At 43.3% G+C, this 17,760-nt stretch overlaps 1 protein-coding gene across 6 annotated transcripts in view; it reads right to left on the bottom strand.

Moving 5' to 3' along the window:
- Positions 1-17,760, bottom strand: part of BUB1B (BUB1 mitotic checkpoint serine/threonine kinase B) — a 223,788-nt gene that overhangs the window by 11,199 nt on the left and 194,829 nt on the right. For all 6 annotated transcript variants that reach the window (XR_012645942.1, XM_074996970.1, XM_074996968.1 and 3 more), the window contains 6 exons: positions 14,493-14,779; positions 13,770-13,957; positions 10,321-10,464; positions 9,323-9,435; positions 8,906-9,067; positions 7,414-7,556 (listed from right to left, as the gene is read on the bottom strand). Coding sequence is in view for 5 of the 6 variants with exons in the window: in XM_074996970.1 (XP_074853071.1) it covers positions 7,414-7,556; positions 8,906-9,067; positions 9,323-9,435; positions 10,321-10,464; positions 13,770-13,957; positions 14,493-14,779 (1,037 nt within the window). In the remaining variant the exon portion in view is untranslated. The remainder of the gene's footprint in view (positions 1-7,413; positions 7,557-8,905; positions 9,068-9,322; positions 9,436-10,320; positions 10,465-13,769; positions 13,958-14,492; positions 14,780-17,760) is intronic.

Below are 17,760 nucleotides of genomic sequence, written 5' to 3'. Positions count from 1 at the left end.
ATTCCTGCCTGCTGTTGACAAGAGTTTTCCTTAATTCCTGAGAACAAGTGGTTTCAGCACTGTGGAGCCATGAAGGAGCCACACATGGAAGCAAAGCTTGAGAGCTTTGGGATGCTGCATACAGACAAAGTCCCAAGACGTAATTTCATGGCAAGGAGGAAACGGATAGGGAGCCGCTACTGACATCCGAAAGACGTAAGGGTACCAGGTCTGTCTGGGCCAGGCTGGGGCTACTATAATAATGAGAGCTTGGTCTTGTCTGATCTTGAGTAGCATCCTGTGGAGAAGCAGAGAGAGAGGAAATGCGTTCAGGAGGGGAGTGCTCCACAGGATGGTGAAGACGTCCCCAAGGGAATGCCTGCTGGAGCACGATTCTGGAACAGTATTGGTTGTGTCTGGTGGTGAACAGGTCTATGTGAGAATAACCTCACAGTTGAAATAGCCGATCAAGGGCCTCCGTGACAATCTCCCATTCATGGTGGTCTGTGAATGCATGGCTGAGAGCATTATCTATGACATTGAGAACTCTGGGGAGGTATGTAGCCACAGGATTGGTCTGGTTTCAGAGGCACCACGTCCAATGCTTTATGGCTTACGCGCTGAGGGAAGGTGAATGGACACCACCACACCCCCACTGTCACAGTTGATGTAATACATGCAAGTAGTGTTGTTGGTAAGAATACTGACCGATTTGCCATCTAGAAGGCACAGGAAGTGTTGACAGGTGTAGTGGATCACTCAAAGTTCCAACAGATTGATGTGGCACATCTGTTTGGTGAACAACCACCCGCCCTGCACCGTGCGACAACCAAGCTGTGCTCCTCAACCAAGGAGAGAGGCGTCTGTAGTTAGATTGGCCGACTGTGGCAGTTGGTGAAACAGCACGTTGTTGAGAAGATTGCCGCGACATATCCACCCTTGGAGAGACACGAGAACCCATGTTTGCCGCCGCCTGGAAGAGTAGGTCCCCGGCCATGGTATAGCATGAGAACAACCACATTTGAAAGCAGCTCATGTGAAGACTGGCTAGCTTGACCATGTGAGTGGCAACCATGTGGCCCAGTAGTGCAAGGCAGGAATGCCCCAGTGGTAGGGGAGAGGTGCACTGCTTGAATGAGGTTGCACAGAGTACAAAAATCTTTGACTGAGTAGGGATGCCGTAGCTGTGACCATGTCTTTGTGCACTCCTTTACGTCCAAAGCTTGAGTGGAATGGATCGTGGACTTTGCACAGTTGATATGGAAACCCAGGCTGAGGTGGTGTGTGGTGAGGTGCACAATATGCTACATTTCAGGAAGCAATGGTCCTTTTATAAGACAGAGAGGTAGCTGTGTTAGTCTGTACTCCAACAACACACAGCAGCAGCAATGTAGCACTTTCAAGATGAACAAAATGATTTATTCGGTGATGAGTTTTCATGGGACAGACCCACTTCATCAGATCAATTTCATTTCCAATACAAACTGACATTTATAAGTACAGGAGACCACAGAAAAAATAATTGCAATAAAAACTGACAAATCAAATAGGATAGAAGGAAGTGAGAGGTTGGGGGGGGGGGGGGGGGGGTTGTTAAATGTCCTGTCTGAGATAACTGTGAGCATCAAAGGAAGGGAAGCAGTCCTTGTGATGAGTGAAGTAGTTGCTGTCTCTGTTCATACCACGTGTTAGTGTGTTGAATTTGAATATGTACTCTAACTCACAAATCTCACTCTAATCTGCTGTTAAATTCTCTGTGTTCCAGGATACAAAATTCTCAGGTCTTTAACAGAATGGCCCACTCCACTGAAGCTTTCACTGATCGACTTATGTGTACTAAGTTTCTTGATGTCTGCTCTGGTGTCCACTTATACTTTGGCAAAGGTTTTGCCCATTGTCTGTCCAATGTACGTAGTATCAGGGCACTGTTGACACATAATAGCAGGTCCCACAAAAGCTCATCACTGAATAAATCCTTTTGTTTGTCTTTAAAGTGCTACATTTCTGCTGCTTTCTTTTATATGACAGTCAACCAGGTACGGGAAAATGATGACCCCTTGACAACGGAGGTGGTGAGCAGCCACTACCACCAGGGTTTCGGAGAACACTCACGGTGCTGTGGAAAGGTCCAACAGGAGAACCTGACATTGGTGGTGGGATCACCCCACTGTAAAAACAAAGGAAATGTCTGTGAGCTGGATGGCTGGCGATATGGAAATACTCATCCTGTAGGTTGAGGGCTGAGATCCAGTTCTTGTCCAGGGCCGGGATAATGGTAGCAAGAGTCACCGTCCTGAAACGTCTGTAAAGGATGTACTTGAGTCATCTGAGATCCAAAATTGGTCTCCATCCCCCACTCTTCTGAGCAATGAAGTAAGTGGAATAAGCCCCCCCGACCTGGAATTCCTTGCAGCAGGCTCAACTGCTCCCAAACCAAGATGATATTGGATATCTCCTGGTCGAGGAGACACTTGTGTGAAGGGCCCCTGAAGGAGGACAGGATTAGAGGGGTGTGTAAGGGCATGGAATATCCTTTTTTCACCAGCTCCAAAACTCATCTGTCCATGTTGATGTTCTGTCATTGGTGCACAAAGTGGCGGAGATGGTGGAGAAATGGTTGGAATGGACAGATCAGACCCTTGACCAAACCCTCAAAATTGTTGCTTTGAGGGCTGAGCATGGGACACTGAAGGTTGTTGGCTCTGATGTTGTCTGCCTGAGTGATGGAGCTGTGGTCTGGGCATTTGATGTTGCTGATGGAACCGGGGCTATCGATACTGGTCCCGAGGGTGCTGAAACAGAGAAAGTACTAAGCCTGTGTAGTTTGGGGTGTATACATGCCCAGAGGACCACAACATCATTCTGGAGTCCATCATTAAATGAAGGACCTTGTTTTATTGGAAAATAAGTGTTGGCAGTCAAATGGAAGGTCCTCCAACTGGTGTTGAAGCTCTTTTGGTTCTCCTGATGGAATAAGCCAGGAGGTATGGTGCATAATTACCGGCAATGAGGTGACATGTCACCGTGTCGGCGATATCCATGGCCAACTGCACACCCTTGCTGGCAATGGTGTGGCCCTCCTTGATAATTCTGGAGAGCATCTGACGCTGGTGTTCTGGTAGCACTGGGACAAATTCCCGCAAACTGGAACAGTTCTAGAAGTTGTAAATCAGCCAGCACGGCTGTGTAGATGGCGGCACAGAGTAGCAGCATGCCAGATGAATATACCTTATGGCCCACAATGTCCCCTTTTTTAAACTGTTCTTATCTTGGGGTGTGGATCTAAATGACTTTTTTATTTTGGACTGCATCTGCCACCAAAGAATTGGGAGATGGATGGATGAATAGGAACTCAGAGTCCTTGTGCGCAATGAAATATTTCTTATCCACCAGGTTGTTGGTAGGTGTGACAGACACTGGTGTTTGCCACAGGGTCATAGTTGGGTCCATGATGGCTTCATCCATAGGTAGCACAAACCTTGAGGATGATGGGGGCTATACTATATGGAATAGTCTATATTGTTTTACTGGGACCTCATGGGTGTCCTTTACCAAGGACTGTGCCACCTGGCGAAAGAGCTTCCTGAAAACAATTTGGCATCGGAGGTTGAAAGGGGTGATATAGCAAGGACAGCACCTCCTGGTGAGGAACAGGATGGGTACAAGGGAGAGCCCCCCACCATCCCGGAGAAAGAGCTTTCGGTGCCAGGGTGCTAGAGGGAACTGCGTCATTGATGTTTGTGGCCACAGTAGGCGTGACTGTGACACCAAAGACGGTGCCGACTGAATATGTTGGTGCCATGTTGGTTTGGATTTAGAGGAGAAACATTACACCAGCTGGGAGTAACGATAGGCAAACCATGAAGAAGGAGGATGGTATGGGCTGGTGGCCAGGACTGGTAGGGCATCCTGCCACAGGCGAACAGGGCTAGAATGTTGTGATGAGAAGACACTGGCACCGTCAGATCTGGCACCCAGTGTCAGTGGTCTAGCTTGCAAGGCAAACGATGATACCAAATGGTGGGACTGGCACGGTGAAGCCAGCAGCTAAGGTGACAAATGGCGCCGATGCATGCTGGTGACTGACTGGTGCTGACATAGGCATTGAGTCCCCTGGTGCTGGTCCCTGTCGCATGGAGAGTGTGGATATGCCTCACGCCTATGGGGGGTGCCGTGCCACCTCCCCTGGCAATCTGGAGTGGAAAGGGGCATCCGTACTAGACTTGCTCAAAGAAGTCAGTTGTGGGGAGCACAAATGGTGCTGCTTTTTAGAGGGTAGCGGTAGGTGTAGTGGTAGGTACAGATGCAGGTGTAGCTGGCTTTGTCTTGGCCAGTGGAGGGCTTGCCAGCGTGAAGGGTGCTGCTCTTGCTGAAGACATCACCAGTGCCAAAGAAGTCGATACCGCAGATTTTGGTGTCGGCACTCAATGCGCCCATTTTGACAGTGCTGGTAGGGACAGTGATGGGGAGCCCATGACAGTTCTCCCTTCTGGCATGACCCATACAGTTAGCGCCAGAGGCCAGGAATTGGGACCTGGACCAACTGCGGGAGACCTTTAAGAGGCCAAAAGAAGTTTGGGGTCCTCACCCAGGGCCGCTGATTTAGCTGCTGGCACATGCATACCTGATGGATGTCAAGACTTCTCATATAGAAAAGTCTTGATTTTATTCGCTGTCTTTTCTGGCTTTCCCAGTCAGACTTAAGCACTGAACACAAGATTGTCTCTGGTGGCCTTTAGCAAGGCACCCAACATGTAATGTGGGGCTGTGCGAGGCGGGCATCACGTCATAACATGTGGCACACTGCCTGAAACTGGAGGAGCTCAGCATGGTGGTGAGGCAGTTGAAACTTAATTAACTACAAAATTACTACTTTTTCTATTTTAGCAAAAAGGAAAAAGAATTTGGACTAGGGTAATGGCTAAGGATACAGGTAACGAACAAATGACTTCATTCTCTTTGCCTAGAGCAGTGTGGCTCTGTCTGCAGCAGAAGACAGAGAAAGAACTGAGGAGCCTGTGCCAGAGAGCATGAGGAGATGCCTCTGTGCACACGCATCTTGGGAAACCATGACTATGGAAGAATCTGAGCCCCAGTGTGAGGGCACACCAACACTCAGAATGGAGCACCTACGGGAACACTACTCAAAGAACAACTGTATGCACTATCAGGGTAAGACACTACTAAATTCAAATTTTGTCTAGTTTAGATTAAATCTAGTTTATAAACTTCAGATTGTAACTTTTATTCTTAAGTAACCTACTTTAATCTATATTCCTGTCACTTAAAATCTTACTGTAGTTAAAAAAAAATTACTTAAAAACTGTGCTGTTCTAGAGCAAAGGGAAATTTGCTGAGGAACTGAGGCTGGTGCACTGTGCTCTCCACACAGAAAGGGGCAGATGGGTAATAAATTTGCCTGGATCAGACTTCTGACCAGGGCAAGATGGTACAGCTAAGGAATCCTAGGCTGGTGAGCTGCAGCAAACTGGCTGGAGCTTATCTATTGTTGGTACACGAGTGGTTGGAGAAAGCATTCATGTAACTTAGCTGGGGTGTCCCTGCCTGTGAATGTTAGCTTGAGTGCAGGACATGAAGGAGATACTGCTTGTCACAAAAATCACAATATGAGAAGGAACCCAGAAGGCTAAAACAAAGGGCAGAGTGGCATCCCAATTTCAGGTCACACCTTAGGGAACCCATCGCAGAGGGCTCTGAATTATTACAGAAAATTCTTTCCCAAGTGTCTAGCTGGTGGGTCTTAACAATCTCAGGGGGCTAAGTGATCACCATACTTGGGGGTCAGGAAATACTTTTCCCCCATATCAGACTGTCAGAAACCCTGTTTCTTCCGCAACACAGAACACCTGAATGTTTAAACTACTGTAAATACTACTACACTCTGTAATTTGAATTCTTTAAATTGTAATTTGAGGACTTCAGAAAAATGGCCAAAGGTTAGAAGTCTGCAGTACGGCAGTGGGAGGGTGATGGTCCACGACTGACAATATGCAGGGCTTCAGATTAAGTGATCATGATAGTCCCATCTGACATACAAGTCCCTGACGCTTGTCCAACAACAATGAAAGAGTCTTAATTTGTTTTGCCACTGAGGGGTTGTTTTTTATTAAATTTAAACTTGTTACACGTATGAAGTAAATATAGACTTATGTTGATACTGTGTCCCATTATTTAGGCATTAGGCCAAACTCTGATCTCCATTCCACCAGTTTACATCCAGAATAACTCTACTGAAATCAAAGGAGTTACTTTGTTACATCACTGTAGCTCCAGGGTTACTTCACTGTGTTAGTCACAGAAAATTAGTTTGTTAGTCTGCGAGTTTTCCACAAAGCAGGCTTGCAGCACTTCATTAAGCCTATTCAAGATTTATGTTAATGCAGCGATCGTTACATGCAAAAAAAGTTTTCCATCACAAAATACAAAGCTATTCAGTTCACAGTTGAACATGTGTTTAGGCAAGAACACAATCCTAAAAAAACCTGGGGAGACAAGGACTGAAGTATGAGTCACTACAAAGTACAGATGTTGCTTGATAGCTCCCTGCTCTTGAGTTTGTGGGATCTAGACAGCAAAGCCAATGAAGGGGTGAAGGACTGTAATGTTCACAAAATGATATTTCCTTTATTAGTGGTGGGGTATGGGAGATAAGGCAGGGTGCAAGGAAGGTGGAAGGAGGAAAACCCATGTCCTCTGAACCAAGTTAGGCCATACCTACATGCTACAGGTGCATAGTTTATAGCTCTGCTTACTATAGTATTGTAGTGTAGACACTCCCTACATCAATGACAGGTTTTTCTGCTGACATAGGTAAATCCACCTCTCAGAGAGGAAAGTAGCCAAGTCAATGGAAGAATTCTTCCACTGCCCTACGGGTATCTATGTAGCAGTTAGGTTAACCTAATTACAGGGCACTGGGTAAAAAATTTTACATATTGCTAAGCAATGAAGCTAGGACAATCGAATTTTAGGTATAGACCAGGCCTTAGTAGCTGGCTGTAAAAGGAAACTGACTAATCTACTTTCAGACTCGCATATTCATGTTTTTAAACCTCAGCCTTCTAAATTTCTTTTCAAACATTTAATTTCAGTGGAAAATTACTTTATTCCCACATATTTGATTTGTTGTAACATTCTAATTTGTTTATATGTGAACTTGCTAATTTTATCAGAGAGGTAGAACTAGTAACTATACCATGGAGTATTTTCTTCAGGAATACCCAATCCTTTATACACCCTTTTTAATAGGATTTCCAGATCATATTTCCTAGCCTGCTGCCCTCCTACTTCTGAAATAGTGAACATTGTCACTATTTCCCCTGCATAGGAGAGAGGGAGTTACAACAGCACAAGCCTCAGGACAGAGCTTAAATATAATGCATTATTCCAGGTCTCTGGAAAGAGGCTACTAACCTGTCTCCCAGGAAGAAAGCCTCTGGACTCAAGTTTCCATGGACAATCTCAGCTTTGTGTAGCTTCTCTACCACATCCAGGATATTGTAAACAACCAGCACAATCACTTCCTCGGGGATGGTTTTACAACACTGGATAATATCCTAAAGACAGAGAGAACAGATATACGCCACTGTGAAACCATTCTATGCCATGACATAAAAGATTAGACAGGAAAAATCCTAATGGAACTAATTTTCACATCTTCTAGACAGCTATAAGGAGAAGCCAGGAAGTTAATTAAGTCTTCCCTCTTTGAGGTACATAATCAGTTTTCCACCCAGATAACCTGAACAGAATTAAAAACTAAATTCTCAGTAGATTCTGCAGATAAAGAATAGCTGAAGAATCTTGGTGAAAATAAGTTTAATTGTAGGATGAAGTTGGCCTTTATTTTTCTTTTAGCCCAGTATATCCTAAAGCTCAAAATGTGCATACCTACCTTCTTGGAAGATATTAACTGCTTCCCCTGGCCAGAGCAGACTGTAAATCTAGATTAGAGAGTTCTCAGGCTTTAGTTAGAAGACCTGGATGACACATGAACACTATTTCTGGGTGCCAGGAGTAGTGCGTTTCATGCCTCAAGTTGTTTTTGCTGCCTTTAAAGACCAAAAATTTTAGGCCACATTTAAACAGGGAAAAATTTAAGGCAAAGCCAACTGAAGGTGTGAAGATAATGTGCATAAATTTAAGTGGTAAACGTTTGTGCAGACTCTCATTCAGGAGAAAAATGTCCTTTGCAGGATTAAGCTATAGCAAACCTCAAAGACAGTTTACTTCTGAATGAGAACATCCATACAAGGGTTTAACACAGTTTAAAATCAAGCACATTAACTTCACACCTGTATTTGATCTTGCTTCAACTTCCCTGTGTACCTCTAGGTACACAAGCCCTTCAAATTTGCGGAACTCTGGCTTGTACTTGGAAGCACAAAACCCAGGAGTGAGAAACCTGCTTAAATATCATATTTATAAAACTAGGAATCTTTACAGCAAGTATACTTCTAATTAACATACTTCAAAATGGCATTAAGATAGGGCTCTATGTTTACTATTCCAGTTCACTTGAATTTGCTTCATATGCAGCAAGGATCAACATCTTTAACTGCCAGCATCTATAGGTTTGACTCTCCTATTAGGTGGATCAACACTGCAATCAATCCATCCCCTGGTATAGTGAACACCTGATAAATTGACTGTCAATTGCTCTCCCCCCGATTCTTAGTACTCCCTCAGAACAAGAAGAGTAAGGAAAGTTGATGGGAGAGTTTCTCCCATCGATCCAGTATGGTGTGAACCCCATGAGTAAGGAGATTTAATCTACATTGATTTACCTTAACAGAGTAACTCAAATCAAATTGCATAGCTTAGATTTACTTCCCTCATAGAGCAGGTCTACACAATGCTACAGTTCAAGTCATTCTATAATCAGACATAAATTGTCTGCACTGACCCAGAGAGTAAAGCGATTTATCTCCCTATGAAGAATAGCGCAGCCATCCTGGAATAAGAAACAGCTACAGTTCTCACTGAAGCTTTGGTCAAAGTCAGTACTCAGACGTTCCTGCAACTGGAATGTGACATAGAAGTCCCAAGGCACAGGCTGAGAACACACCTAGAAAAAGATACACCAAAAAAAGGTATGAGTTACTGCCGTAGTAAATCTAAGTGTTCATCCTCACATACAGCTCAGGGAACTCTTCTCATTTTACTGAGAAGTCAGACTACACATGGGTGGAAGTACTATTCTGTGACAAGAGCAAGGTACAAGACCTTAAATAAGTCTATACTCCCAATTCATTGAGCTGCCACACTATTTCTGATAGTTTTAAGTCTAAGATTCAAACAAGCATGTGGTGACAGGTCCTACCTTTATTGCAAACCCCTTTGCATCCAACTCAGCAAAGCTGGACAGAACACCAAAGAACATCTTGTAGTCTTCATTGCTCCAGTATTCCCGTTTGATACAATAAATCTCATTCCCTATTGAGAAAGTTTAAGTGTAGAAGCAACCACAGGAAGTACATGTATGGAGGATGCAGCAAAATTTCTATATTACCTTTCTGAAAAGTATGCCTGATGCTTTCCCACTCACTTTTTAATTTTGACCTAACAGGACTAAAGAGAATGGCCGGAGAGGCATGTTGGCCATGTACACCTGTCTGAGTTGGCATGAAAGATTTGGGAACACAAATGGGAATTAAAATGGAAGACCAATGACAGGACATTAATGAAGGGAGGCAGAACATTTGAAAGCACCGTTTCAAGTTCCACTGTTGATGATCTAGAGCGTGTACACTATATTCGCAATTGTGCTGTCCTATAAAGTGAAAGGCACTAGAATCCTGGATGCTTGGTCAAGAAAGCCACATTGAACTGCCAGAATAAACTTTCTAGTCTAAGGATACTAATACACTGTATGACAATTACTATTTTAGTTATCTTATTTTGAAAAGGTTTCCTGCATTGCTGAAAATATCTGCTGGTTGCATAGCTCCAACTGTAAATAAGTCTGACCCAACTCTAAACTAATTTAGACCTGCTGGAGGAGCCATGATGAGGAAAAAGATGCTGAAGCTAGAGGGCCCAGTCTGGATTGTGGGTCTGTCCCTTGCAAAAAAGTGGAGAATAGGGGTTACTGCTAACAAAATATATTCCTTGAGAGATACTACGAAAGGAGCGAGGCAAGCTCATCCTTTGGATCCATAGCATGTTCAAATTACGATCTCTAGAGGCAACATGCTACCACATAACTGCAATATATAACTCAAGTTATTTCACAAAATTTACCGTTTGGAATCTATTTTGAAGAGAAAAACCTAAACCAGTTTGAACAGAATGCCAGCAAAATAAGGCCTTACTGCTTACCCAGCTCCACTTCTTTCTCCAACTCTATCACAGGCATGGGCCCATTCTCTGAACAAAAACCTGGAGAATTACTCAATGAATCTGGAAGAGGGTCCAACAGCCTCCTGCGCTCCTCTGCGCTCCACAATACTTTAGTTCTGTCATCTAGAAGCAAAAAAAAAAAAAAACCAATTACAAATGGACAGACATACATTCTGTCTGTGAAGCCAGCATGAGTGATTAGATCATCAAACAATCACCATGGGCTCAGCACCTCTTGGTGTCTGATGCCTCTCTATTTCCTTCCATCTTTATCTTTCCCTGTCCAGTGCGGAGTTGCTTCATTTCTGCAAACTAGCTCTACACCAATCTACTATATTGTCCTGATTAGATTAGGAGACCTATATGTCATGAGACCTCACTTTTATCTCCATTTAGCTACTGATATTCTGCAGTATCACTTTGGGCAAGTCTGTTAATCTTCCTAGAGTTTTTTTCCTTGCTAAATATACAGAGTAACTCCTACTCATCTTTAAAGATGCTTTGAAATTCTGGTATGAAAAGGCACTGAATAATTGCAGATCATTTAAACCAAATCTTATTTTTTTAAGTAGTACAAAAGTTGAATAAGACAAAAACTTTTAGTTATTTGGAGCGAGGCACATTTATTTGAACACCACAAAAACCAAACAGGACAGCATCCAGTTTTCACCCCATTTCTTTAGTAGACCAGAGTTATGGTTTGTAAACCAAAAACCATTTACTAGAAGCTTAACCCATCCTCTAGGCCTTGACAAAATTAAAAGGTTATAGACGAACTCATCAGTCACATTTACCTGTAACAGTGTTAACATGCTTATAGTAAAGTTGGGACCCCTAAAACACTGACAGGTCACAAATCTTAACATTTTCCATTCTACAGAGCGAATATACAGCAGGAAAAATGTAAAAATATGAGCTGACATTCCTCCACCACCCCAGTTTACTAGACCAGAGAGTAAATTCTGAGGGGAGAAAAAACAAAAAAAAAAAAACTCAACCAACTAGTCTCATTCAATTTTTCTATTCAACTGAAAGAAATAGGTTTTGAAACCATTTGAGAACACAATGAGGTGAAAAACTGACCAGTCACAGTTGGGAATAGTTGTACAGAACAGAGGAACTAGACAGACCGTATGGGTTTGAATAATATTCTCTTCTGATAAGCATGCATAGCCACACAGATCCAAGGGGCTCTAAATATTCTATACTTTCAATAGGCAATCAATATTTTAAAGAGCTCTGCTGACTTCACTGTCACCAATCCTAATTTATGCTTCCAAAAAAGTCTTTGGTCACTCTGAAATTAGTGTCACAAAAAAAAGCTATTGAGGCCCTATTATAAGGGTATTTAATTTCCATGAAAATGATTGGGTTTTTACTCAATAGCTATCCAGTAATTAATATCACAACAGTCATTTGCAGTGCAATTCACTTTTTTGCTCCTTCGTTATAAGGAAGTTTTTAACTGACGATATAAAGATTTAGGGTCTGATCCTGCACGTTAAGTGTGAATGGATGACCCTTGTGCCAATTCAGAGACCCTGGAATTCCATATAAATGGAAAGAACTGCTTGGGTGAATCTCAGTAATTTGCAGTATTATGGCTCAAAACAGTATGGCTGTGGCCACATTTGGCCAAAACTTCGAAATGGCCATGCTAATGGCCAAATCGAAGAATACTAATGAGGCGCTGAAATGAATATTCAGTGCCTCATTAGCATGCTGCCAGCCACAGCGCTTTGAAAGTGCCGCTTTCGAACATGCGCAGCTCGGCTACATGGGGGTCCTTTTTGAAAGGACCCTGCAAACATCAAAATCCCCTTATTCCTCAACTTTCGAAAAGGACCCCCATGTAGCTGACACGTGCACATTCGAAAGCTGCATGTTTTGAAGCACCGTGGCAGGCAGCACGCTAATGAGGTGTGGAATATTCATTGCAGCGCCTCATTAGTATTCTTCAATTTGGCCATTAGCGTGGCCATTTCAAAATTTTGGCCAAGTATAGCCACAGCCTACGTACTGGTGATGTCTTATAAGAAGAGCGATGCTTAAGGGTCTTATCTACACTACTGCAGAAGATTGACCTGCTCAGGTTGAGCAGGTCTATCTTCTGTGGCTCAACTTCACACATCTAAATTTGGATGCATGAAATAGAACTCTCAAGGGTCACAGTCAACCCCTGTATTCTTCACGAGAGTAAGGGTGGTCAAAAGAAGAAACTCCTATCTGTCTTTACTGGGGGAAGGTTGACAAGTTAGCCAAGTGTAGATACGTCAATTTTAGCTATGCAATTAGCATAGCTAACTGTATATCTGCAGTCAACTTTTATGCCTAATATAGCTTAATTCTAAGAACAGACAGCAATCACATAAGACTTACTAGGAAAAGACTTTAAGGCAGTGATCTCCAACCTTTTTATGCCTAAGATCACTTTCTGAATTTAAGAGCAACTCACTTTCTATCCTGTCCCTTACCTGAGACCCTGGCTCCATTTCCCCACCTCCCAGCCCCCCTGTTGCTTGTTCTCCCCACTGTGCTGAGGCAGAGGGACAGGGTTCAGAAGGGCATGAAAGCACTGGGCTGAGATCAGAGGGTTTGCAGCGTGGGACGCAGCAACTCCAAGATTTTGCGGGGTGGGTGGGTGTGTGTGGGGGGGTATGCACGCACGTGTGTGTGTGTGTGTGTGTGTGTGTGTGTGTGTGTGTGTGTGTGCGCGCGCGCAGGATCTGGGACTGGCAGCTGGGTACAGAAGGCAACTTGGGGTAAGGGACTGGGGTGTCAGATAGGGTGTGGAGTTAGGAGAGGGAGAGGGTAAAGAACGGGGTCATAACCTGGAACAGGGTACTGAGGTGCAGGGTCTGAGAGGGGATATGGGTGAAGGAGAGACTTGTGGGAGGAGGGAGTAGATGCTGGCCATGAGGCACTTACCGAAGCAGCTCGTGGGCAACAGCCCTCTCAGGCAGGCTTCCCTGCCTGCCAGCAGCCCCCAGACTAAGTCTGTTCCATGTAGCTCTCTGGGCTGCGCGAGGGGGAATCTTTGCAAGCTTCCCCAGCCTCCAGCAAAAATCTCTCAGCTCCCAGGGGCTGGTTTCTGGCCAACAGGAGATGAGAGATTTTGCTGAGGGTATGGGCAGCACAAGTTCTCCCCCAGCTACAGGGAGCACTGCCCCGCCTTAAAATGATCCCTCTAACCCCTTAATATTAACATCCTTCTAAATTTGTTTTAGTGAATCCGCCATGCTGTTATTTAGCCTAGTTATAAGACAGGATCATATAGCCCAGCGCATAGACTTAAACTTAAAAAACCATAAAGTCAAGGAGATGTTTACAAAAAGTACAGATTAATACAGGACATACATACTGTAAGCCACAGATGAGATCAAATCTAAGACATGTTCTCTCAGGTGAAATTCAGAGTAGGTACTTACTAGTTGTATCTTCACTGCCTCCAACGTCACTAGCCATTTCAGCAGACATGCTCTGAGCCAATTCCAGTTTCTCAGGGATATGCAGGTATTTAACAGTAGAGATATGTGCAACAGAGGAAAGAGAGGAGGCTGAAGAAACAGAGGAACCAGAGGAGCCAGTGTCTTCCTGACTTGCTTCCATAATTGGGCTGTAAATAAGAAGACTATCAACTATTTGACCTCCCAGCTGTTGTGGTACTTAAATGCCAATTCCTCAGCTACAGAAATATGCCAGACATCCCCAGACTCTGCCTGTAAACACCAAATGAATTCACAAGTCCTTTCTCACCCTGAAATGGACTAGCCCTCATATAAGCCAAACTATTAACAAAGCAGCAGGAAACTCTGAAACAGGAATTTTTTGTTCTCCTAATTATTTTGGTTAAAATAATTAGAGCTGAGTAAAAATTTTTAGACACACAGCATGAGGATAAGCATTACAGAAAAGTTGTGACTGTTAACTGAACACTGAATTCGATTTTATTGGTGTAATATCACAAAGAATGGCAAAAGGCAACCCAAATCCTGGACTAAGCAGGAAAAATTGTAAGTATACCCAGCTCCACTAAGAATATTCGTTACATATAATCTTGGGAGAGGTACTCCCAACAACCAGAGTCAAAACAGGAAAAGAGGGCATAAGATATTTTGCTCTTGATGGAAATATGATCCACAGAGAATTACCTCAGCTTCTTAATGCAAAGTGTTTCATTGTAGATACCCTCACAAACAGGGGTTTGCTGGCTCAGAGATGTGCTCTTAGGCTCTGGGCACTCTTCCTTCAAGGTGCTCTCTGGATCAGTGAGAGGCTGGATTCTCTGTGCCACTACCCCATGGAAGGGAGTTGATGCCAAGTGGGCTGCCCTAACAAACTCACAGGTATCTTCTGGGCTGGGGCAAAGGGTTTTGTTCTTGTAGGAACTGGTCAAAATCGCATCTTCAGTTAAGGGTTCTATTCCATGGAGCTCATCCTGAAACAAGTAGAGGGCAGAACAAATTAGGTGACAGCTACCATCCAGTCCCTAGATTTTTGGTCTTTTTGGGAGAGGGGAGTGTGTCACTATTTTTTTTTTTTTTGGGGGGGGGGGGGGGGTGCCTGTCACATGTCGCAAGCTTCTGAAGAAATCAACCTCCCTCCTTCCCTCCTCTACATTACAAAAAGTAACATGGCTTGTTACCATACTTAGCTTTCTTCAAGAAAACTTCTACATGGCAGACTAAATTAATCAGCATAAATGCAAATTACATTATTTGAAATTGGACATCATTCTGCCAGTTTACAGAATACCAGTTATGAACTGTCCAACCAACCACACACCTCGTTTGGAACAAGTAGCGTGGAAGTCAGGCAAAAGTAGAGACCAAAAAAACAATACACAGAACAATTCTGTGTTAAATGACTAAAAAAAGTGTCAAGGGAAAGCAGTATTTCTTATGCAAATAAGTTTCAAACTTGTATTAAGTCAATATTCAGTTGTAAAGTTTCAGAAGAACCATAAATGTTTTGTTCAGTTATGAACACTGTAGAGTTATGAGCAACCTCCATTCCTGAGGTGTTCTACCATATATGAAAATAGCTAAAATTGGTCTTCACTTTATATTATTTTATATTTTTTTCATTTCTCTCCCTCCTATATACTATCCCTTTTCTCACCACTCCTGCAGTTGATACTATCCCCAAGGTCAGACCAGTCAACTGATCATCCCTCTCTTCTCCCTGGCACAATCAAAATTCTTATTCCTCTTCCCTTCTGACTCTTCTCATCTTGGATTATAGGCACGTCTGGCACAGGCTTCATAAACGCTTTCCATATCATACTGTCAGTTTCAGCTAGGTAACTGACTTCTGCCTACCTAGCTTACATAATATTTTTTTTTGTTCAGTTATTGTTTCTTTGGCTTTCTAAGACTGTCCATTCCCAGCTTTTCTACCTTGATAGCCAAGCCTTTATAATTATAATTGCATCAGGAGGAAGACAGTCTTCCATTTTGGACATGTTCTCATGCATTGGTTCTTAAAATTTTTAATAAAAGAGAACTCACCACGTGCATTTTTTTCTTTTGAGGGCCCCTATTATTCCTACCTCATCTCATCTTGCCCTCTACCTTCTTTCCCAGACCTCCAGCCCACTTCTCTCTCCACAACCTCTCAGCCTCTTACTCTCCCAACTCTACTGCCTCCCTGCAGGTTCTCGCTGGTCCCAGTCTCTCCCCAAGGCCACAACACTGGGACTGTCACCTTGGTGACCTTTGCTAGTCCAGCTGCTTCCTCTGCACTGTTGTTGCTTTCCAGATCCTGCTTCCCACTACGCTACCTAGTGGAAGTGAGAAAAGGACCCCAACAACAGCAACATGAAGGAAATTGCCTCCAGGGAACGGTCAGGGCAGAGAAAGACTTCTGATTGCTCACTGGGTCTGGCTGCTTCCTCTGTCCTGTGCTGCCACCTTTGCCTGCTGCCCAGGGTAGAGTGGGAACAGAAGAGGATATGCATGACCCATGATTTGGGGAACACTGCCCTAAAGGACAGTCTTTAATCCATTCCATTAGCTTACTGTTTGCTACATGTACAACCATTGTTGTTTTTACTCTTCTACCCTTTCTGTCGCCTATTCTCCATTCCCATACCTCCTCAGGGACGTCTCACTCACACATGACAAAAACTGAATTTCTCATCTGTCTTTTAAAACTGTGCCCTTGCTAAGTTTCTCCATCAATCAGTGACAAATAGTCACATTCCTATTGCTTAAAGTTGAATCTTTGAGAATCTCTCATACTTTCCTTTCCATCTTGGTTTCCTACTCTTCCACACACTGCTAAACACCCACATCTATCAAGAATACAAAAAAAAGCACCCCTACCTCATTCTCTTTAGCCAAGCCAGGATTTACATCATGGTTGTGTCTAACGTGAACTACCGTAGTCTTATTTATTCAATTTTCACTCATCTTCACCACCTTTTCAGTCTATCTACCAGTCAGTCTAAATATCTTGGGCAACTCTAATGTTATCTTCCTGTCTCTCAGATTCCTTCATTTGCTCATTACAGGGGGTTCTTGATATACGTTGCTCCAAGTGTATGTTGCTTTGCATTTATGTCATTGAAACTTTGAGGAACATGACATAAAAATTCCCTCTCACTCATGTTATTATGTTGTTTAGAAAGTTACCCAGCACATTTGATTATCAGGATACTGGAGAATATAACGTATTATAACAGTTCTTTCTTATGGGGAAAATTCTTCATGCATTGTCTCACTTTGTCAAAATTTTCCAGCCCCTACCCCTCCGGCAACATATATTAAGGATCCCCTGTACCTACTTCTGCAAGAAGTTCAAACTCACCTTGAATGCCAAGACTCTGCACCCTGCCTTATCTCCCATACCCCACACCTCATACCTTGCCGCCTCTTGCTTTTTTTTACTGTTTCACTTCAATGCCTTTTCCTGTGTTTCTGCCTTCAAGCTGATCCTTCTCTTGCATCAATTGTATTCATTCTATCCACTTGTGCCTTGTTTTCTGTCACCAATTTCCATTTCTGCGTGGTGTCCTTCTCCCTCCTCTTGCCCTAATCCCACTCCCTCCTTTATCATCAACAGAACTTTTGTTGTGTTTGCTACACAAGTCATTTTTATTCACTTCAATCCTCCTTTCCTTTTACCTACATTCCTTATTTGTCTAAGTACTGTAAATTCTGAAACACGGACTAGGTCTGTTAAAGTCATATGATGATCATTAACATAATGTCACAACTACATGGTGTTTCGGTGGTTTTTAAAGCACCCTCTCCTCTAAAAGAGTTGCACTCATCTCCTGATCAGCCACTTCCCAAGACAAAGCTAAAAATAAAAACAAGTCTTCCAGTGTGATCTGAAACTCATCTAGTGACTTGCAAACGAGAGAGAAAAGCCAGAGATCTCTTTCTGAAAGCATGGTTGTGCTAGTTTCCAGCA

This window comes from Carettochelys insculpta, chromosome 6 (assembly GCF_033958435.1).
Source record: "Carettochelys insculpta isolate YL-2023 chromosome 6, ASM3395843v1, whole genome shotgun sequence".
NCBI lineage: Eukaryota > Metazoa > Chordata > Testudines > Carettochelyidae > Carettochelys > Carettochelys insculpta.
The sequence above is the reverse complement of the archived record's forward strand: the minus strand, read 5'-3'. Positions and strand labels throughout refer to the sequence as shown.